Genomic DNA, 22,404 nt, shown 5'->3' with positions numbered 1-22,404 from the left:
AGAATTTGATACTTTTGTCTAAGCTGCAATTTGCATGGCATCCACTCATGCAAAGGAGAATAAATGGGAAGATAGATATATACAGAAGAGAATGAGACATTATTTTGCCTCTTATTTCCTACGCGTAGCCAGATCCTACATGTCCACAGTCTTTACCTGGACTGATGGAAAGGGAATCCCGTAAAGAGAAGACAACTCCAAACACCACATCTGAATTACAGCCATAAAACCAATTGTTTAATTGAAGCTATTTAAAAAAACATGTGAGGCAGTATAAATGATAAAATTATAATTAGGAAGGAATAGCTAGCACTTTTCAAAAAAGCTTTAAAACAGCAACAGGACACTTTACAAAAAGATTTGTAGGGATCAAGTTTTCAAACTACGGGTATTGTATAAAGGTAACACAGGTATCTTATAAAAGAATACAGCAACAGAGACAAAATGGGTACTCAAGCTCCTCTGAAACTAATAATCTTCTTGATTAAAATGTATGTTCAAAAACTATTTTAACAATGACTAAATATTTCAGATTTTAATTTACAGCTCCCCGGTGTAGGCATCACACTATACACATCTTCCAAGCAAATTGGCAATACAATTCTATTTAACCATGAGTGGTGTCATCTTCCACAAAGTCTTTGGCCATCTCTGCTGTGATCACATCAATATGACTAACCTAATGGGAGAAAAAATAGATATATATTAAAAGTAATGTCTCCTAGATAGTGAAGGCCTCACTTTGAGAAAGTGCCAAATGAGACCCAGTGATTGGACTATAATAGTGTCAATTGAGATGAATGGCTCTAGAACACTGGAAGATTGGGATTATGTGAACTGCAGGTTTTACCACCTTTTCAAAAGAGAGACTGATGACAATGGTCAGAACCGGTACTCTTCAAGCCCAGACACCGACAGCTCAAATGCATCTCTGTTGTGAATATATTACAGACATGCGACAAATGAATCCTTGCTATTTTAATCATGATTCTGTCATGAGGGAAGTGGAGACTTCCAACCATGCTGCACAGGCAAATCAAGCAGCGGCTATGTGATGTGGACACAGATCCACTAGACACTTAGTCATCTAAGGTCACTGTCTATCACTTGTGACTCTAAACAAAACTGAAAATTTAATTTTCCAGCCCATTGAGCTAGCTTAGTCTCACCAAATGTTCAATACCAGCAACATAATTTTGTTATATTTATTTATAGCCATATTAAAAAAAATAATTTACCTTGTTTCTGAATTTTACACCATAGAACTTATCAGCCGACTCAAGCAGTTCAGGCCTAAAAGTTGTTGTAATAAACTGGGCATGTTCAGCTAGTTCCATAATCATATCTGAAAAATAAGGATATCCTTAAGCCAGCTCTCTTTTCAATAAACAGGCCACAATTCTTACTAAGAGGCAAACAACAGTTGCTCTTTTCTTGGTGAACAAAAAACAAAATTGCCCAATTTTTATTAGATTTTACATGTAGTAACATCAATTATGTGTTATAAGAAATACCACCATTTGGTGTACCAATGAATTGACCCTTTATGATGAGTCACAGAAGTTTGATTTAGTAAGCATTCATCTCATTTCAGTCATAAGATATGCATGCTGCAAAAAGTTGGATTCAGAAAAATCTGTTCTCTATTTCAGAGCCAGAGTAAAACTTTCCCCAATTGTAATCTTTTAAGCAGATCTTTTAGAAATTGTATGCTATACGTAGACATTTCTTAAAACTAATTTTGCAATGACTTTTTGAAAGATACAAAGATAACCTAGCCAAAGAAATACAATTTTCTGTATTCACTGCATCCTGTCATGCACGTAGAAACAGTAACATATGTCCCTTTACCATGAAAAAAATATTTTATTTCAATAAACAAAGATTATTTTTAGCCAGATTATTCTTTATTGAGGAAGAAACAAACAAAACCTTTACCTGAAACCGCCTTTCTGTGCTGAGCATCCAGAGCTTGGTCAATTTCATCAAACAGGTAAAAAGGAGCTGGATCACATTTCTGGATAGCAAAAATCAGAGCTAGGGCCACCAAGGACTTCTGTCCACCTGAAAGTTGCTGCATTTCTCTCATTTCACCCTGTTTTCCTGTAAATGACACCTAAGAACATGCCATAACAGGAGTTAACTCTACTGTATTAGGACATCAAATATTGCTGTACGGTGTCTGAATTTAATTATTCATTATAACTTCACTTTCTAGAGCTCATTTTTAGAAACATAATTACTGGTCTACTAAAAGAGTACTACAAATATTGAAATGCAAAGATTTTCTTTACCCTAATCCCAACTCCTGTGAACTGGTCTACAGATGGCACACTGCTCTGAGATCCAGATCCCCTCTCGCTCTCAGCACTGCCTTCACCTTCATCCTGGGATTGACTGCCCTCCACATCTCCTTTCTTCATCACTAGCGTGGCTTTGCCACCAGGTACTAACTTCTGGAACACCTCACTGAAGTTTTTTGACACCTTGGAAAACAAAAAGTCAATGTCAATTCAGGTTCATCTATATGCAAATAGACACAGTCTAATCTGAAAAGCAGATTACAACAGCTATTTTTACATATTATACTAATAGATTATCCTTAAAGAACAGAGATATGCTTGCATACTATAATTCACAGCATTTACTGTAGAAATCCAGTAAACAAGAAAAATTGGCTTTTTAAAATTTTTCATCCTTTTTGTAAGGTCTATGGAAAGGGACAAGACTCATACTATTATAAGACAGTAAACACCACAGGATAAACTTGCTGCTTCCCCAGGGCATGATCCAAAGCCCAGTGAAGCCAATGGAAACTCCTGGACTTCAATGGGCTTTAGAGTAGGCCCAAATTAAACAGGATATGGGAGTGCTGTAGAGAGAGTTCACCTTGCATTGTATGCAAAATGTGCCCTCACACCCTTGACCTATATTAGGAGCAGCTTTGATGAGTTCCAAAAAGAATCTTACCCAGTTCCAAGGTGAATTCTGAAGGTAGAGGATTTAAACTAGGGGGTTCTCTATAGATGGCTCTTATACGTAGTACATAATGAGTACGAGTCAAAAGAAAAAGGTGTTTTAAAGTGCTTTGAGAATCTTACTGGCTCTTAACACAACTCAAGCACTGATCTGTTCCATCCTACAAAGTTACAGCACAGAAAAACTAAATATTCTTCTGACTTCATAGTCTTATCTAATGGCTTCCAGTATTACCTGTTTGAAAGTAAGTTGGATAGCTTCATATTTTCTGAGTTCAAGGACATTCATCAGCTCCATAATAGATTTGTAGCCCCTATCCAGCTCCTCCTGTCGTTTTATCAGCTTCTCCTTCTGCTCTGAGAAGTTAACAAACTGGTCTAAAGCTTTTTTATTGACATGGCTGTATTTTTTCAGCTCTGTGTTGCACTGCTCCAGCTTACGGAATAACTGAGGAAAAATAACACAAAAAAGATGACTTTGGGTTCTATTCCAGTTTGACATTCAAGAGGTGTGGCGCTACACCCCCAGGCAAGATCATGTTATGCTTTTGCGATAAAACCAAGCACACTTGTTACCTGTTTTAAACTCAACGTCTGATATTTTTCAAAGGCCTCCTGTGGAAGTGAGCCCAATTCTCTGATTTTCTTCATGCATTCCTCCTTCTTCTTGAGAAGCATGCCTTGCCGATTTGTCATTTTTTCAAGTTCTTTTGTGTCATGGTTAATTGCATCCATGTGTTCCTTCTCCATGTTCTTCCAACGTTCCATACTTTTTTGGAGGTCTTTAATCCCTGCTTCTGTTTTGTCAATTGAGTTATCCAGATCTGAGATGTGAAAAAGCAAAGTGGGATATGCCTGTGTAAAATTAGCAGTTATCCAGCCACTGACCTATTAAAAAAATAATCAGAAAGCCCACAGAGTAAAGATGTTTAAAAAAAAAACAAAAAAAAACAAAAAAAAAAAAATCCCAAAAGAAAAAAAAAAGTAAAAAAAAAAAAAAAATAAAAAAAAAAAACAAAAAAAAACAAAAAGCAAGTTACCCATGAGGTTAAAAAGCTGAAAAAAAGTTTCATGGGTATCTTATATAATTAAAAATCTCATTGAAGAAAGTATATAGAATTCTGAGTCAAAACGAACACACTTTGGGACTATTTCTTACATTAAAGAAACTCTAGTATAAGGCGATGCTAAACTTGGCTATTTGGCATGAAAACCACTGAAATCTGTGACTGTCACGTGACTTCATGCAAAACCCTAAGACTGACCAGTTTTGCCTGAAACTGAGGTCATGATCATAAACCTTAAAGAGGCACATAGTGTAAGTCAGGACCCAGGTTAGACCCGTGAATCATTTAAGTGCAGTATCTGTCTAACACTGGCTAATATTATATAGTTTAGGAGAACGTGTCAAGACTCCATAAACAATTATGCAAGAATGTGCCCATAAGGAAGGTTTCTTTCTAACTCCCAGGAGTTAGTGGTTGACTTGTCTTTAAGCCTGAGAGCTGATATCTCCTTCACAATTACTTACTAGGATTAAAATATCATACACATTTTTATCCTTTATGGATTATTACAAAATTATTTGCTTCAGTAATATTTTGTTAAATGAGTTCCCCAGGTTAATTATATATTGTGTAAAAACGTTCTTTTATCAGTTTGAAATTTACTTCAATGTTATTAGTTGCCTTTTGATCTCATGTTATGCTCAATTCTTTTACCAAAATGAATACCATTGGCACATTACACCCCATATTCTTCAGAGAAATGTAAGTAAAAATCAAGCTACAGAAGGAAGTTACAAGACTGCACAGTGCATTGCAAAAAACAGAAAGCCATTTACAGATGAGGAATATATATAAAAAGTTTTTCTCAGCAGTTCAGAGGTTTTGTTCAATGATTTGCCAAATAAAGATACGATCATATCTAGAATAAAAGAACTGCCTGTCTCTGCCAGAACAGTTTAGAGATGCATAAGCAAAATGGCAGAAAACATTAATGAAAAGCAGACGACTGCATTAAAAGACAAAGCCATGTTTAGCATTACAGTTGATGAGAGCATGAATATAAACGACGTTCCATGTTTGGCAGTTGTTGCAAGATATTGTGCTTCTGATGAAATCCAAGAGGAACTTTGTTGCCTAAAACCCCTGCATGGCACAACAAAGGGGGAAGATATAGTGGAAAGTTTTGTAAACCATTTTGAAGAACGAGGAGTTGACATCAGAAAAATATTTTGTGTGACAACAGATGGCGCTCCTGCCATGGTCAGAAAACAGAAGGGATTTGTAAAGTTACTTGAAGATCAAATTGGCCGCCCTACAGTCAAATTTCGCTATATCATCCATCAAGAAAACCTGTGTGCTAAAATTTCTAATTCAGATCTTAATAATGTGATGAATATAGTGGTGCGAATTGTGAATTTCCTTGTTGCTCGATCTGCTTTGACTCACAGACAGTTTCAAGCACTGCTAGAAGAGATGGACAGTGCTTATAACGAAATTCCACTTCACAGCAATATTTGGTGGATAAGTCGTGGCAAGGTTTTGGTGCGTTTTGTAAACTGTTTTGATGCAATCGAGGCCTTTTTGTCAGAAAAAGCACTAAAATACCCCGAACTGGATGATGACAAATGGCTGTGTAAGCTCATGTTTCTAACTGACATCACCGCTCACCTAAACGAACTCAACCTCTGTCTCCAGGGTGCAGGGCAAATGGTTCTGGATCTTTATGAAGCCTGGAAGGCATTTGTTGTAAAACTAGCAGTTTTTTCTCGGGATATTTGAACTTCGACTTTCCACTACTTCCAACACATAAAAGAGCTATCGACACGTTGCACTGTCAGTGTCGATGAGATTGGAATGTACATGCAAGAACTGGAATCAGAATCTTCTGGCAGATTTCAAGATTTTCAGTGATTTGGCCCAATGCTTTCTTTCCTAATTAAACCTAAAAAGTTCAACGAAAGCTACTTGGATTTGTCTGTATTTCAGTGGATGGGTGTTGAAGATTTCGAAATGCAGCTCATTCAGTTAAAAAGCTCAGAATTGTGGGCATCAAAGTTTGGAGATCTGCTGAGTGCACTTGAAGCTACCAAGAGAGATCATGGGGCCTCTACTCTGACCTACTGGACGTCCCTGCCAGTGACATTTAACTGTTTGAAGAAAATTGCGTTTGCAATGCTTTCAGCATTTGGATCCACATACTTGTGTGAACAGGTATTTTCACACCTGAAATCTGAGCCGGTTAACAACTGATCACTCAGAAGCCTGTGTGCAGCTTAAAGTATCCAAATACGTGCCAGACATTGGAAAACTCAGCAAGGAAAAGCAAGGGCAAGGATCACACTAAACTGATAAGATCTGCATTTTAATTTAATTTTAATGAAGCTTCTTAAAGATTTTAAAAACCTTATTTACTTTACATACAACAATAGTTTAGTTATATATTATAGACTTACAGAGAGAGACCTTCTAAAAACATTAAAATGTATGACTGGCACGCGAAACCTTAAACTACAGTGAATAAATGAAGACTTGGCACACCACTTCTGAAAGGTTGCCGACCCCTGCACTACAAGGTCAGGTGATAATGTCACCTCATGAAAAATACCCCCACTGCTGGTACTTTTCCACTATAGGGGGATGGAGATGAAACAAAGGATTCCCCCCTTATGTAAATCTTTTTTAAGGGCTGGGGAGGGGGTTGATCTGGACTCTCCTCCACTGCCTACCCAAGAAGACAGACTGCTGAAAGTACTTGAGGGGAAAGACAGGGGTGAGTCCAGACTGACACAGGGTCCAGTCTGTAAGAAAAGATAAACTGGAAATCTAAGCTACAGAAACTCTGCATCCTGCCTAATTCAACATTTAGGGTGAGAAATTGCATTTTGTAACCTCTTTCTTTAGTGAATCAAGCTTAGTTCGCATATTTTGTTTTATTTGCTTAGTAATCTGCTTTGTTATGTTTGCTATCCCTTATATTCACTTAAAATCTGCCTTTTATAGTTAATAAATTTGTTTTATTATTAAACCATTTGTGCGATTTCTATTGGGGGAGAGGGGCCAAGAAGCTGTGCATCTCTCTCTTCACATTGAGGGAGAGGGCGAATTTTGATGAGCTTGCGCTGTGCAGATTTTTCTATACAGCGCAAGGCAATATTATTTTGGGTTTATTCTTCAAAAGGGATGTGAACCTGAGTGCTGGGTGAATCCTTTCACACAGAACTGACTTCGGTCTGTGTCTGCAGCTGAGTGTCGCCCTACCTGTGTGTGTGCGTGCGTGCACTGCAAGAGGCCAGAGAGAGGGAATCCAGGCTAGTGGAGCAGAATGGGCATCTCAAAATGGGGGTCCAACCCGTCACAACCACATTTATGAGTATTGTAAAGTGTAGAGTATCTTCATTCCAAGAATCAGTATTACCAACCATCTGATCGTGCCAAGGTATCCTTCACTCGTTTGTTGATGGCCTCGAGTTCTGATGTTGTGGCAGTAAGAACAGTGCCGCCTTCTGTCTCTCGTAGTTCATTCAATTCCTGTGGGACAAAAAATAAACAGTAAGAATAGCCATAGCAGGGAATCAAAGTATAAACCCACACTGCAGATGAAATGAGTTATTTTCTACTACCCTGGTCCTATCTCTGACTATAGCCATTAAAATTCTTTTCACAGAGGAATGGATTTTGTTTTAAATTAAATCTAAACCTCAAAAAAATCCACAGCCACTGCTGTACAGTTCTGTTATAATGTGAACTTGTGTTTAATTATATACACTGTACTTCTGCAAGCTTGGATACACTGTCAGTCACACCTCAAATACGTTCTTAAATAATTCTGCTTCAATCCTAAAAAAAAAACCATAGCTCAGTTTGCATGTTGGATAAACAGAAGTAGAAAAGCTATATATAAATTATCAGTAGTATATCCAGTGCATATTTAAGAGAAGAAAAATAGTTTGTCAAATCTCTGAAGGTGCAAGGCAAGAATATTTTGCAAAATGGATCTAAGAAAATCAATAATCTTACTTGTTCCACTTGGTCTAAGCGTTTTCTGAGATTCTCATTGAGGTATGTCTCTACTCTTGTGATGATGCCTTCCAGTTTAATCCTCTCATTCAAAAGCTGTCTGTTTTCCTGTAAGGAAGTAGGAGAGAATATTAATTGCATCAAACAAAGGCTCCCAGTGAAGGTTCTTACTCTTTGAGGAAAGAAAAGTTTGTAGAATCCAATAAAATGAAAATATTACACAATTTCTTATATGCGTGGAGTTATTTTAATATGAATGTGAGGACATTTTTAATATTTAATATTTGTACAGTTGTCTAGAATCAAAACAAAGCAAACACAACCCAACTTTTGCACTATTAAACATGGAAGGATATTTGAAACTTTAGCCTTGTCTAACTCTTTACTAAGACCAAAACAGCTCCAAAATTTTATGTCCTTAAATCGTAATGTTCCCCCAACTGACCCAGATGAAACAAAAACAGAGTTGGTTTGTTTCTTTCATAGCACAGATCTGTCTCCCCACACCCTACAGGGTTTACTGAAGGAGATGCTGCCTGTTGCAAAACCAAAGCATGGGAACAAGTCAATTTTAACATGACTACTGCATAATAAAGGTCTTATTTAAAAACAAAATACACCTAAATTAAAGAAAAAGTCTAGACAGTATCTGAAAAAAGCAAAATATATAGCACGGACAGCAATTAAACAAAACACAAAACATCTCCCTTATACTGCGCAAAGATCACAGAACTACATAGCTGTGGATTATCAATGACATCTCACTTTTCCTACGTAAGAAGAAAAGATTTAAATTAACAGAATGTCTTCTCAGTAAGAAATTCTTCATGTTTAGTGTCATGACATCTTTTCTCTTAGTTCTCCTTACTTGTTGCAGTTGTCGAATCTCATCATTAAGTGCATCCACTCGTTTCTGATCATCTAGGCTGAGCTGAGACAGCAAGTCTGTTCCCAATTCTGCTTTTAACGATTCTCGAGTTGATTCCATGGCATGTAAGCTTGCCTCCAAGCTTTGCAAGCTGCGTTGCTACAGAACAGATTATTGTATTAAATTGGATCATCATTCAAATGAAACTGCAGGCTTCTCGAAACTTGTCTTTTTCGACTTGTATTAAGTAAATCCAGTGTGGTAGTTTTATAGACAACATGAACAGTCCAGGAAGACCAGTCCAACTTGTAACCTGTCAGAAATGCCAGACTACCAACTCTTTTTCTAGGACATTTCTGTCAGCATGCATGCTATAGTCTCCAATGGGAAACAATTTTGATTTTGTAAAAGACAGCTTGTAGAAAGGAGAAAACTTCATTTTTAGTTGAAAATCAGCCCCTTTGATTGCCACTCCTGAGCCCTGCATGATACTTTCCAACATATGGTCAGCTAGTGCATCGTATGCGCCAATTTTTTATTTGTCTACTCAGACTATAAATTCTTTGGGAGATGAAGTATGTCTGCTCAAACACTAATACGATAACCATTAACTAAGAAGTCACTAACAAATTCTTACATATGCTATATACCTTTGGCATAAAGGTTTTTTCAGACTGCTGTCTCTTCTCTTTCAGCATTTTCATCTCTGACAAGATGCTGTCTCGGGAAGCTTTGAATTTTCTCTGTTGAGTCTCAATCTGCTGCATTTGATTCATCAGTTGGTCAATTTCATTATTAATCCATACAGTGGGCTAAGGAAAATTCCAAGTTTTAAATAGAAGAGGTACTTTAAACCCACACTGTTACTGCAGTTTCTCATTTTTGCTCACTCCCCATCATATCACAACTTTCATAGATATAGAACCAGTCACATTCAGCTGCTCTCAGAGGTCAACACAAAGCCTTCAATTGACCAGAAGAGATTAAATAGGTCAGTTGAGACTCTTGTGGTGCTTTATCCCATTTCCTCTCAGATGTCAAATATGTTGCCTCAACAGCACCCCCAAGACAGACATATCAGTAGCAGTTTTATAGCACTGTAATTAATAGGGTCTAGAAACAAATGCAAAGAAAAATTAGTGTGCCTGATCTATTAAGTGCTATTAGGATTAGGACAAAACATTGATGGGGGACAGATTATCCAACATCTGCCTGTTGTGAGGGTTTCTTGCAACTTCCTCTGAAGCATCTGGTGCTTGCCACTGGTCACAGACTGGACTATATGGACCACAGGCTGATCCAGTAAAGCAATGCCTATCTTCCGCTGCCTTAGATCACAAGGATGAAAGCTTGACCCTACTGAAGTCAATGGGAGCTTTACCAGTTTTAATGGGACCAAGATTTCACCGATGTGTCCACATTACAGATGCTACCATTTGTCAGTCAAAGAGAGAGAGGCAGGCCCCCAAAACAAAAAGACCTTGGAAACGTACTAGACTTTTTGCTCCCAGAAGGGGTCCAACACTCTGGTCAGAAATTAGGAAGACAGTAGAGAATTTTAGAGCTCTTGAACAGGCCAGTATTAATTCCACTCTTAAAATATATATATATATATTTTCTATAAACTATAGCGTGCTAGTCTGGAATCTGATGCTGAAGGCAGGTGTGGGCAGACTGGGAGTCTACACATAATTAGAACTGGGAAACACTGAGCATTAGAAGGTTAATCTTGCTAAAGCTTTTAATTCTACTCCAAATCTTTATGTATGGCTTTTTCCATGTTACTAAAAGTTTTTAAAAACTTACTAGAGGTGTTACTGATATACAAATGTTATTTACACATGAAAAAATTAAGTCACAATTATTCACTCTGGCCTTAAAAGTCTCGCTAATTCCTTCTGAAATCCTCCTTCAATAGCTACAATAGCATCCACGTTGTTAGTCATGTAATCTGCATCACAGTTTGGCATATATTGAGACAGCTCAATCAGCACTCTATTCTACATATCAGTCAACAATTTGAGAAAGCTATAATTTACATGCTTATAAAGAAATAGCTGTTCTGTCATGACTAAAGAGGTTTACAAAAAGCTAGTGAAATACAGAGATTTAGAAAACTTCCTTCAACTTGTCCCCTTTTCCATATCATATTCTTCTGTATTTTAAAACATTACTGATATCCACCTACATATTAGTTTCCTTTCTATTATTTTAGACATGTACTACACATACCATGTTAACAACTAACCTAATTCTATATTTACCTTATGGGTGAATAGAATATATATCTTGGCTAAATAATTACTAAAACCAGAAAAGACAGCTATCTCAAGAGTTTCCAGAGGTTATTTAGAAGAATGCAATAGACACTGAAGGAGAGAAATAATTAAGGGTAGCACAACCGGGTAGAAACAGAAGAAATTGGATGAGATTAAGAGAAGACAAATTCAGGTTAACTGTCACAAAAAGCTTCCAGACCATGACGTCTAGCAGACAATAAAACAGTGGGATGCGGTAGAATCCCTGTTACTTAGGGCATTTAGAATTAGACTACACAAACACTAAAAATAACACAGTATGGAACAACCTTGTAGTGACTATGGGATACATCACAATAGTTAACAGGCCTTTTCCACCTCTAATATCTATGAGCCCATTTTATTTATATACATATAAATAAATTTCAACATAGGACTGCTTTTACTTTGCAGTGCTTTGCTATAGCAATATCTTTTACAATGTTATAATGTTGCTATAAGAAGCCGAGGTATGAAAACTACACTCCAAGCACTGTAAACAAGGAGGATTCTCAAAACTAGACTAAAATATTTTATTAGCACTACAATATTATGCACACAGCTTATGGTTTCAAGATGTTTTCTGAACATCTCTACTAGATTATACCAATTTTTAAAAAATCAATTTTACTTATTTTTCCCACTTTTAAATCTCAGGATGATAGAGCCATAGTAATATTTTCTGAAAGGACATCATGCAGCTGACTTTAGGATCAAGTCGCTATCACCTATTAAGTAAACCTTGGTGAAAATTTTTATTGTATAAAATCATGTTTTAAGACCTAGAGATATTGGTCTCTTTATATTAAGAGTACAGGTATAGTTTATAGAAAGTTAAAATTGATAATAGAGGACAAAAGCATGTCACAGACATGAGCAGTATGTGTTAAAGGGGGTTATAACTATATTAGTAAAGGTGTTATAAGTAACCTATTGACCTGCTGGCGTCTATATCACCTAATCATTTATGAAAACATCTCCTGATCACTGACTAATGTCAAACACTATTTACACATGTACAATTAATCAAGTGTAATTGAGAGAGACATGTGTTACATTAAAAATTAAATTCTCCAACAATATAAATCTGGCATAAAATGTATTAACAGATTCGTTTATGTGGGCTCTGTTGCATTTTTAATATAGTAATTTTCCTGTTTGTTTTTTTTTAAATGTTGACTCTACTCTCATTAGAACCTCTACAGCAGTATATAGAATAAAGCCTGCATAGGCAGCAATTACAACTAATACCATAGAAAATAGCCAATATGTAAAAATAAAGTCTTAAAACAATTGTTCATTTTGTAATGAAGGTGGGAGAAAAGAACAAGCTCACTAGGCCTTATTACCATGCAACTTTTCCCACACAACATGCACAAATACATCAAAAAGGATATTTTCAATGTTTCTGCGCAAGTTTTCATTGAGTTTTGCTTCAAGTTCACCAAGTTCTTCTTCTGCCTTTCTAACATCTTTTTGCAGTTCAAGCCGAGACTTTCTTGTGTCATAATAACCTCCAGTCAGAGCACCACGATGGCTGACTTGATCACCTATGAACAGAAGAGAATTAAAATGGTACTTTTGTACTGCACACCATTAGGACATGTTGTTCCAAGCAGTTCCTAGAAGCTAATGATTATTCTGCTAATATGTACTTTAAGTACTGTCAATTTCCTAGAGAGATTCTATATAATTCTGAGAAATCATGCATGCATGTAATGTTTGCAATTAATTTACAAAATGTCACTTTCAAATGTTAACAAGGCGAAAAAAAATCACATTTATTTTTGTAAAGCTTTTAAAAAGTGTATTTAATGCCTCAAGACCAGCAGGTTCCTAGCACGAGGAACTGCCTTCTCTCAGCATCAAGCAGTTCAATTTCTTTTATTAACTTCTGAAAGCATGTAATCCACATTAAAGTCAATTTATATGAACAATGGGGACATTCAAACACCATATCACTACCAGTTTTTCAAAATGCAGCATGTTAGAGCAGTTTCCTCAATAGTGGCCAAAATGGACAGACATAATCAAGGCAAACAGGGCTAACCTTAAACAACTGGTGTGCGCTCTATTAAAACACTCCACCCAAAAAGGAGCAAGATCCAACCTTCTCTTAACATTTGCTGTTACACTGCATCCCTTTTACCAAATCTTCTGCTGTACCTCCATCTGTAATTGCTGTCCCGATTGATCAAAGCCTTAGTCTCGTTTAGGCCTGACAAATCTTATGGTTAACTGTTTTGCCCAAGAAACATTACTTGTCATTAACTGGGGTTCTTAAAGAACTGCCTCTGCAGATGCACACGGGATGAATACACCAACAATGCTGTTGGACCCAGAATTTTCTATAATGCAATGACTGTTTGAGTCATGAAAGTAACATGTGTGGATCCTAACATTTGGACTCAAGGATATAAAATGGACTGTGGCCTCAAATGCCCTTACACATTGAAAGATTCATTAAAGCACTCTGGAAAAATATAGGAAAGTGGCACAGTGGATCTACAGAAAACAACACTACAAGAACCAGTTATTGTAAATAATAATTTTCTCTCAGAGTGGGGATCTGAGGAACTTCTCAAAGTAGAGAGAAACTAGCAGCGTAGCCCATGGAGAGCCACTAAACAGAAGATTCCTCTCCAAAAAACAGGGAGATATCAAGTCAAGACAAACATGTGACTAGTATACCAAAGTAGCAAACCTGCACTTCTTAGTAATTAAGCAGTACATAAGCATGCCATGGAAATTGTTTTAAACCTAGTAGAATAAGCTTCTCAATTCCTCAGGGACATCAATACCTGATAAAATCGGGTACAAGTCTAATCCATTTTGTAAGTCTCTGGGATGATTCCTACTGATTTGTCGCTCAAGTCACCAAAAAACCTAGAGGACTTAAACATTTTGGACTATGACAACAGCGATATTAACATTTAGTTTGTTTTATCTAGCTTACCCAGGTAAATTACCATAGTATCAGGTTTTGCAAAGAACACTAGGAAAGTAATAGACTAGTTTCAATGAACCTCGGTCCGCCAAAGACCCTGTTTTTCCATTAAATTAATAATATAATTGTGATACATACCTTCCAAAGTAATACAATCCATAGTGAAAGCTCTGGCCAACTGGGTAGACACCTCCATGCTACGACAAATAAGAGTCTTTCCAAAAACATGTTTGAAGGCTTTGTCAAATCTGGGATTGTATCTCAGTTTACTGATCATAGGAATAGCGTCCTAAAAATGTAGCATTCACATCAATAAAGCAGTACATACCAACAATAAGAACAATAAGTTGCACAAATATGTCACACATTGCCTGAAGCATCCACTGGGTGCACTGTGCAATTGCCAGTGAAAAATAATTTAAAGAGAACCCTTGGCAACCCAACAAAAAGAACAAAATAAAATAAACCTTCACATTTACAATAAGAACTTCTGTAATCTTGAATTAAAAAAATAAAACATTAGGAATAGGTCATTCCAATGTACTGAAAATTAATGAAGCAAGTCCGTTTAGAACTGTGCATGCCATCATAATTTACAGAAATGCCTGTGATTGTGAACACAAATTACTGTCTCTGTGTATGACCATCTGTTCTTTAAACTGCTGTGCAATCAATTAGGGCGTAGGCTTATTACAATTTCCCAGACACACCAAAAATATTGCACATGCAAGTTAGGTATAAATAATTATGAAAATTTGAATGGACCAATTTAAGGTTTGATCTTACTCTCACTGGAGCAATGACAGGTCTGCCAGTAATTTCAACAGGAACAGGATCAAGTGCTAAGTAGCAACTGAGTGAGTTTAAATGATTTTCACTTTCACTCTATGCATCCGAAGAAGTGAGGTTCTTACTCACGAAAGCTTATGCCCAAATAAATCTGTTAGTCTTTAAGGTGCCACCAGACTCCTTGTTGTTTTTGTAGATACAGACTAACACGGCTACCCCCTGATACTTAAATGATAGATACAGTAACAAAAATCAATTAACTTCTTCTGTATAAGGAATAAGATATTGTGGGTGCCACCAGAAACATACATACATAATGTATTTCCAAAGTGAATGTGTGTGAAGAATCAGGTTGTTCCTATCAGTATCATTTAAGTTTCATTGTTTATGCAAAATTAAACAGAATGTGTAAAAAGTCTAGCTGACCTACCTTACCGTAGGAAATAAATAATTTTTTTTAAACTAGCCTACAATTTCGAATTCAAATAGATATTTACTGTAAGTATATTATATATTTACTAGTGAAAATATAATGGTATTAACAAAATTTTCATAGTGGCAATGGAGCACAACTTGTTTCAAATAATAAATTTGGCTGTCTTATACTATGTCATATTATCCACTTGTCCAGGTCTTGTAAAAAGGCTGCCTTCCAACTTGAGGAAAGTACATTTGACAGCTCTTATAACAATTACCATTTCTATTCAGATAACAATGAAATTCTTCCTTTCGTTCTCACCTCTGTATCTTTTTAAACGCATGAAGTTTAACATTACTTTTTTGAATCTACCAGGTGTTAGAGATTCTTGAAGGAGTGCAATACTGAAAAAAAATATTTAGTTGGACATGGCCAGCCTCAAGAAAATAGCATTATAAAGTAGCAGCAGCAAGAGTACATAACATCTATGTGACAAACGTGTGACTTATAAGTAATCTACTGGAAGAAAAAACCGAAGTCCGTATCAACACAGTGACTCACATTGGTTTCAGGGTAAGCAGTATCTCTAACATCCAGCTTGTTGAGAGGCAGAAAAGTTACTTCTCCAGGAAGGTTCATTTTATTAAACTCCATTAAGATCTTTGTACTGACCTCATCGGAATCCACAATATGATAAAATAACCTAATTTAACAGACCAAAGAAAAACCACCAAGATTTTATTATGCCAAAATAATTGATATTTTCTACCCCAAACTCAAATTTTCAGGAACCACTAAACAAAACAAAACCACGTTTTATTCGCTCTACAGTTTTTGGAGTTACCTCCCCTTAGAAAATACAAGTGGAAAAAATAATGGTCACGGAAATTTTTAGAATAGGAAGATAATTTACACCGTACTAAAATCTGCCGAAACACCATTTAAGTAGTTGGGACAGGGGCTTTTTTTTTTGTGTTTGTTTTTTTAATAATTAGTCGTCTTATTCAGTTTCATCCGGATGAGGCCACCCAAGAATTTACTAGCACTGGTCACAGGGAAAGCCCAATTAACATTTGACCTCAGGTCTTTTCCTCATCAGCTGTGCATACCTGTCACATACCCCTTCAATAGCAAGCCTATTTAGTCTAACTTTCTTCCCTGTAAGTGTTTACGCAGAAACACCTTGTCTAAGGACAGGATCATGGGTGGGCGAAATTAAAATGCTCTGTTCCACGCAATCAACTTTCAGCCTGGTGCTGAAAGGGTGATAAAAAGAATTTTCCAGGTGGCAGTGGGTGCTATCATCATTAATCAAAGGGAGTCAAAAAGAGTAATTTTAACTGCTTCTAAGACTAACTCTCTTCCTTTGTTTAGTACATCGAACACAGCAACCCACTACGCTTTAAAAGGAAAAGAAAAATGACAAAAAAACACCAGTACCAATAATTTTTATTAAGAGGTGTGTGTTTGGACGTAAAGAAAATAATCAGGAAGTTCACAAGAATAAATACTAGAACAAATTGTGTATGGCTAAAAGATTGTTAGCCTTCTTAGGCAATGTGGACTTCACCACCAATACTCATGCCTTTGCTACCTCCAGACTGGATCATTGTGACATACTCTACTTGAGGCTATTAACCACTTGGAAATTTCAGCGGGTACACAGACTGCAGTTAAATGCTTACTTAGTGTGCTTTCTGGGAGCATCTCTCAAACTCCTACTCTAGAGACTACACCGGCTTCCAATTAATTTCCAAGTACCATTCAAATGATAGCCCGATGGTTTGGAGCCTATGTATCCTACAGACTGCCATTTTTGTAGTACCCTGACATATACCAGGTTATTTGGGCAAATACCCTAGTTACATAATGGACCATGGGAAGGACTCAGTGAAGAGCTCTTGAGTCTGGAATTTGCTCTCCTCCTCACAGTTTTGCTCAGTACAGCCCAAGCCTACTGATTTTTTGGACACACAGCAAGGATTTTCCTAAGGGTACAGGTTGAGAGAAGGAAGGGTGTAATTTGGGTAGTGCGTTTTAGTCAGGTAAAGAGCTCTTTTCAGTATCTTTTTGATACAGTGTGGATTTGATTATTGTACATACATGCAACTAAAGCTGAAAACAGGCCCAATGTATACATCAAAAGAATAAACCCTCCTATGGCAAGCTTGTGCCAGCAACTGGCTTTCAACATGCATGAAGTCAAACATCCCCGTCTTACCCTTTCAAACTCAAGAAGAATTCAATACAGTATAATTTACCTGTTCCCTGCAGTAACTTCAACACAAGTGTAGAAAGCAGGCTCACACTCAAAATTATTCATCACAATTCCATGGTAACCATTTAGAACATGTTGATTTATGCCTTTCCGGCGAAAGTGCTCCAAGACTTTGTTTATGCTGTCTATACCATTTAGAATGGCCTGTCACAAAAAAATATAATGAATAACTTATATTACTAGACTTCAAGGATCATGTGACCTAAAAATAATGCTAATCTAGAGTTTTTAGTCCTTTGTCTTGCCAGTTTAAAATATAAACTGACAAAATGTTTATAAGCTTATTGCTTGGATTTCAAGTTTGTTAGTGAGTTCTAATTGAGATCATGGGTCATTCACCATCTGCCTCTCAGCTGCTCAGCGTCAGCCACAGTCACTGATCAATTCTTGTTAGGACTGCAGACAACACATGGCTACTCATGTGGCTGGTGCACGTGAGCTGTCACTGACTACTCTAAGGCTCCACAAGTTCCCTCCCAGCCACTGACAGCAAGTTCCTGCTTTGGATACAGGAACCAATAGGCATGGTAATTTGAGAGCCTGAGAGCCACCAGTTTTCAATGCTTTGATAAACTCAAACTGAATTTCAGCAAAAAATTTCTCACTCCAAAAACTGGCTTTAGGCTGAGAATAAATAGCCGAAAAGAATTATTTTTCAGAGAGCTGTAAGTATTTGAAAAATAAGGCTTATGAAAAAGTTCTGATATTATGATCTGCAGCTGTAGACTGTTTTTTCCCCTTAAAGATGTGGCAATTATCTTTAAAAGATATGAAACCTTTCCTCATGTCAGATAATCAATTAGTAACTGTAACAAATGCACAGTATCTCACCTTTCCTGTTGCTGCTCTAAGAAGTTGCTGTTTCTTCTCCAAATCCTCTCGTTTTGCAGCAAGAGCTTGTTGTTCAGCATTCTCCTCTCTCCACAGATAACTACAAAATGAGACAAAAGCCAGGTTAACATTATTAAGCACTTTGATTATCAGAAAATTCTTAGCAAGTAAAACTGGGTTAACTTCCCTCTAGAGTAGTAATTTTTTAAAAATTGAAATGTAGAGGTTTAAACCTCCAAACCCATGACCGTATTTAAAAATACTTAAGTAGTTATGCCAACCTAACGACTACACAGCTGGCATCCTTTACATTTTACACATAATAATTAAAACAAATTTTAAATAAATTTACTAACTTTCTTTCACTCTGTAGTTCATCTTTTTTGTTTTTCACCTCATAATACTTTCTGTCCAGTTCTTCGACACGAGCTTTAACCTCATTAAGATCTTGGTCCAATTTCTAAGGCACATAAAAAAAAGAAATCTTTCAATGGTGAGACTCTAGCTTTAAATCCATCTGTTATCCAATTCTAGCTTTAAATCCTTATATTACAATTCAGAATTAATTCCTGTAAATTTTTCCATGATTTGCACTAAAATTGCTAAAGTGGTAAGAAAAAACAGATCTTCAGAGGGCAGCAGCAGCAGCATGGAGACTATGAAGTGATTGGGTGCTAATAGCCAGGCAAGAAGGACAAAGAAGAAAAGATTTATTTTGTTGATTCTGATGTTCCAGCCACCTTCGGAACTAAAAGGATTAGAGAATTAGCAGAAATACTCGAAGTCATTGTAAATTACACTATAAAGTGGAATCAAAGAGACACATTACTGCAATCTGCTTGGAAGTTTGTTCCTTTACAACACAAAAATAATAAGCCTCTGAGGCTAAATAGCATTTAGATTGCTGTACAAGACTATATTGCATGTTAGCCTTCCATGCCACTCTTACTATAATGAAGGTTCTAGCGTGTTCTCCAATAAAGTCAAGTACTGGTACCACTTAGCTGCAGGTACTCTGCTAGTGCAGCATATTTGGAGAACTTGCTAGTGGATGTTCCTCTATCCCCATTGTCTGGAATCAAGACCTTTCATTTCTTTCAGCAGCTCAATGGCTAGGAATTTACTGGTAATAACTTTATGATTCTTAATGTTAGTACTACTATTTTCTGCAGTCTTAAAATCTTTTATTTTTATTGTTCATTTTTCCTGTCTTCAGACCAATTTCTCTGAAACACCTCCATGTTACAAAAAAGCCAGGCAATTATTTCAGCTTGGTTAGAAGCATTTGTATATATATCGTTTTGCGCGCGCACACACGTTTCAGCACTGACAAGATCCTTTTCACTTCCAGAAGAAACAGAGGCTTGAGAGTTGTTCATTGCAGGAACTCTGCCAGTAAAAACAGTCAGAGTGGTATGCCATTTCCCTCACTCAACCAACTACAGAGAATTGCTTGAGTAGCAGAGCTCTCTTCCAAAATATGGTTTACACCCTGGCAGAAGACTTTCTTCCTCAGTGTGACTTTGTTCATAAATTTGATCAGGTTTCACATTTATCACCAAGTTCAGTAGATTTATTATGCAATAGAGATTGTAAGAGCTGCATCTGTCAGCACATCAAGCATAATGGCATTGGCAGTGGGCATACTCCCTGCACGGCCATGTAACTGCTTAGAACTGATTCTTCATTTGTATGGCTTCTCTTGACATACTAGGACTGTTAAACAGTCTGGAAAAATCAACACCATTAGAACAGGCTACCGTTCAACCTTGATTAAAGTCTCCAACAAAATAGCCAGCATAGTGCTATCAAAGCTGCTGTCAATTCTCCCATCCATAATCAGGAACATTCCTTATCCCTTCATTAATACTTTGCAGTCTGGCTGAACCTTTGGAAAATATGCATGATGTCTCAATTGGACAGCAGCACAGGGCAGACCAATATTCTGCTCAACATATGTTCTGCTGTGGCTTTTAGCTACAGCACTCGTAGGCCTGGGGTAAAGATGAAATATTTGATCTTTGATCATAAGGTAAGACAAAATATAATGTCACTATATAAATGCATGGTACCCAATATAAATGCCCAAACCTTGAATACTGGATGCAGTTCTGGCCACCCTATCTCAAAAAGATATATTAGATCTGGAAAAAGTACAAAGAAGGGCAACAAAAAAAGATTAGAGGAATGGAACTACCACCATCTGAGAAGAGATTCAAAACACTGGTACTGTTCGATTTAGGAGAGAGATAACGGGGGGGACATGATAGATATCTATAAAATCACAAATGGTATAGAGGAAAAAGTATTATTTACTTCATCACATAACAAGAACCAGGGGTCACACAATGAAATTAATAGACAACAGGTTTAAAAACAAAACATAAGGAAGTACTTTGTGCAATTCATAGTCAACCTGTGGAACTCATTGCTAGGGATGTTGTGAAGGCCAAAAGTATAACTAGGTTCAAAAAATAATTAAGATGAGCACATGGAGGATAGGTCCATCAATGGCTATTAGCCAAGGTGCTCAGGGATGCAACCCCACGCTCTCAGTGTCCTTAAACCTCTGACTGCCAGAAGCTGACACTGGACGACAGTGAATGGATCACTTGATGACGACCCCGTTCTGTACATTCCTTCCAAAGCATCTGGCACCGGCCACTGTCAGAAGACAGGATATTGGGCTACATGGACTATTGGTCTGACCCAGTATGGCCATTCTTATATTCTGATGCAGTGCCCCAGGCGGAGCATTTAGAAGGCATTGCTCCCAATGCCTTCTGGAGCTCTCATTTACAAAAGGGGAAACACCCATAGTTAGACCCCACAAAAAGGTGCAGAGTATACTCCGCTGTATGGCTGGCCAGAGCTCCTGTGGTTGGTGCAGAGGAAGGCAAAGTAATGATTCCTCTGGACACCCTTCTAGAGAGGCTAAAACCCCATGGAACACTAACACAGTGAATAAGGAATATGACCATATTTTGCTCCTATGCCAGGTATTTAAAAGATGTGGGGGAAGCAAAAAAATCACCTAATTTTTGAGCCTGTGTTTCAAATGTCTTGTAAAGTTTTCTAGGAAAATTATACCTTAACCTACCACATGTGAAACTTCAGGCAGATTGATTTAGTACTGAACAAAAATGTTAGGTGTATGTGTAAAAAGTCAGGTCTAAAAACAAATCCTTGTTTTGAAGTAGGTAGAAACTAGTTTCCCTCTGCATGTTAGAGTAAAGGTAATTTATAAGTGGTTCATATTAAATAGGCACACCCTTACAAGGCTGTAGGGCTTAAATCTGTGCAAGACCAATTACAATTCAAGAGAGACATATAAAAATAAAAATCTAACAAAGCACACAAGGTTGCAGAGACAACTGATATTTAGCTTTAAACTGGAAACAGTAAAGCATGAAGTACTAAAGGCCATAGGAAAGGAGGAACAAAGCAAAGAAACAGGCATCAAAGACTAAAGTTACACCAGACAATAAACAAAAATATTCACAGAAGCTTTAAAGTCCCAATGTGAAAGATAAGAATTTATTTTCATAAATAATATCCACAAAGTTGATAATGTATGCAGAGTGTCGTTGGCAACATCATAGAGAAAAGGGTTTCCTCATGATTGCAAGCGCTTTGGAGGATAGGATTAAAATTCAAAATGATCCGGAGAAACAGGAGAAATGATCTGAAGTAAACAGGATGAAATTCAATAAAGACAAATGCAAAGTACTCCACTTAGGAAGGAACAATCAGTTACACACAAAATAGGAAATAACTGCCTAGGAAGAAGTACTGTGGAAAGGGACGTAGGGGCACAGTGGATCACAAGCTAAATATGAGTCAACAGTGTAACACTGTTGCAAAAAAAGCAGACATCATTTTGGGATGTATTAGCAGGAGTGTTGTAAGCAAGACACGAGAAGTAGTTGTTCCACTCTACTCCAGGCTGATTAGGCGTCAGCTGTAGTATTGTG

The 22,404-nt window shown here is 37.0% G+C and overlaps 1 protein-coding gene across 1 annotated transcript in view; it reads right to left on the bottom strand.

The window, feature by feature from the left end:
• Positions 1 to 224: 224 nt before the first annotated feature.
• SMC3 (structural maintenance of chromosomes 3) overlaps positions 225 to 22,404 on the bottom strand; it is a 47,625-nt gene continuing 25,445 nt past the window's right edge. Inside the window, exons 14-29 of the mRNA XM_026650927.2 lie at positions 18,787 to 18,890; positions 18,431 to 18,530; positions 17,583 to 17,743; positions 15,883 to 16,024; positions 14,253 to 14,403; positions 12,565 to 12,717; positions 9,521 to 9,672; positions 8,871 to 9,029; positions 8,003 to 8,110; positions 7,405 to 7,513; positions 3,555 to 3,802; positions 3,214 to 3,426; positions 2,295 to 2,486; positions 1,939 to 2,116; positions 1,239 to 1,345; positions 225 to 679 (exon numbers count right to left, since the gene is read on the bottom strand). Coding sequence (XP_026506712.1) covers positions 608 to 679; positions 1,239 to 1,345; positions 1,939 to 2,116; positions 2,295 to 2,486; positions 3,214 to 3,426; positions 3,555 to 3,802; positions 7,405 to 7,513; positions 8,003 to 8,110; positions 8,871 to 9,029; positions 9,521 to 9,672; positions 12,565 to 12,717; positions 14,253 to 14,403; positions 15,883 to 16,024; positions 17,583 to 17,743; positions 18,431 to 18,530; positions 18,787 to 18,890 — 2,349 coding nt within the window. The 3' untranslated portion in view covers positions 225 to 607. The remainder of the gene's footprint in view (positions 680 to 1,238; positions 1,346 to 1,938; positions 2,117 to 2,294; positions 2,487 to 3,213; positions 3,427 to 3,554; positions 3,803 to 7,404; positions 7,514 to 8,002; positions 8,111 to 8,870; positions 9,030 to 9,520; positions 9,673 to 12,564; positions 12,718 to 14,252; positions 14,404 to 15,882; positions 16,025 to 17,582; positions 17,744 to 18,430; positions 18,531 to 18,786; positions 18,891 to 22,404) is intronic.

Source organism: Terrapene carolina, unplaced genomic scaffold (assembly GCF_002925995.2).
Source record: "Terrapene carolina triunguis isolate 2854851 unplaced genomic scaffold, T_m_triunguis-2.0 Scaffold95, whole genome shotgun sequence".
NCBI lineage: Eukaryota > Metazoa > Chordata > Testudines > Emydidae > Terrapene > Terrapene triunguis.
This window is presented reverse-complemented; position numbering and strand designations above follow the sequence as displayed.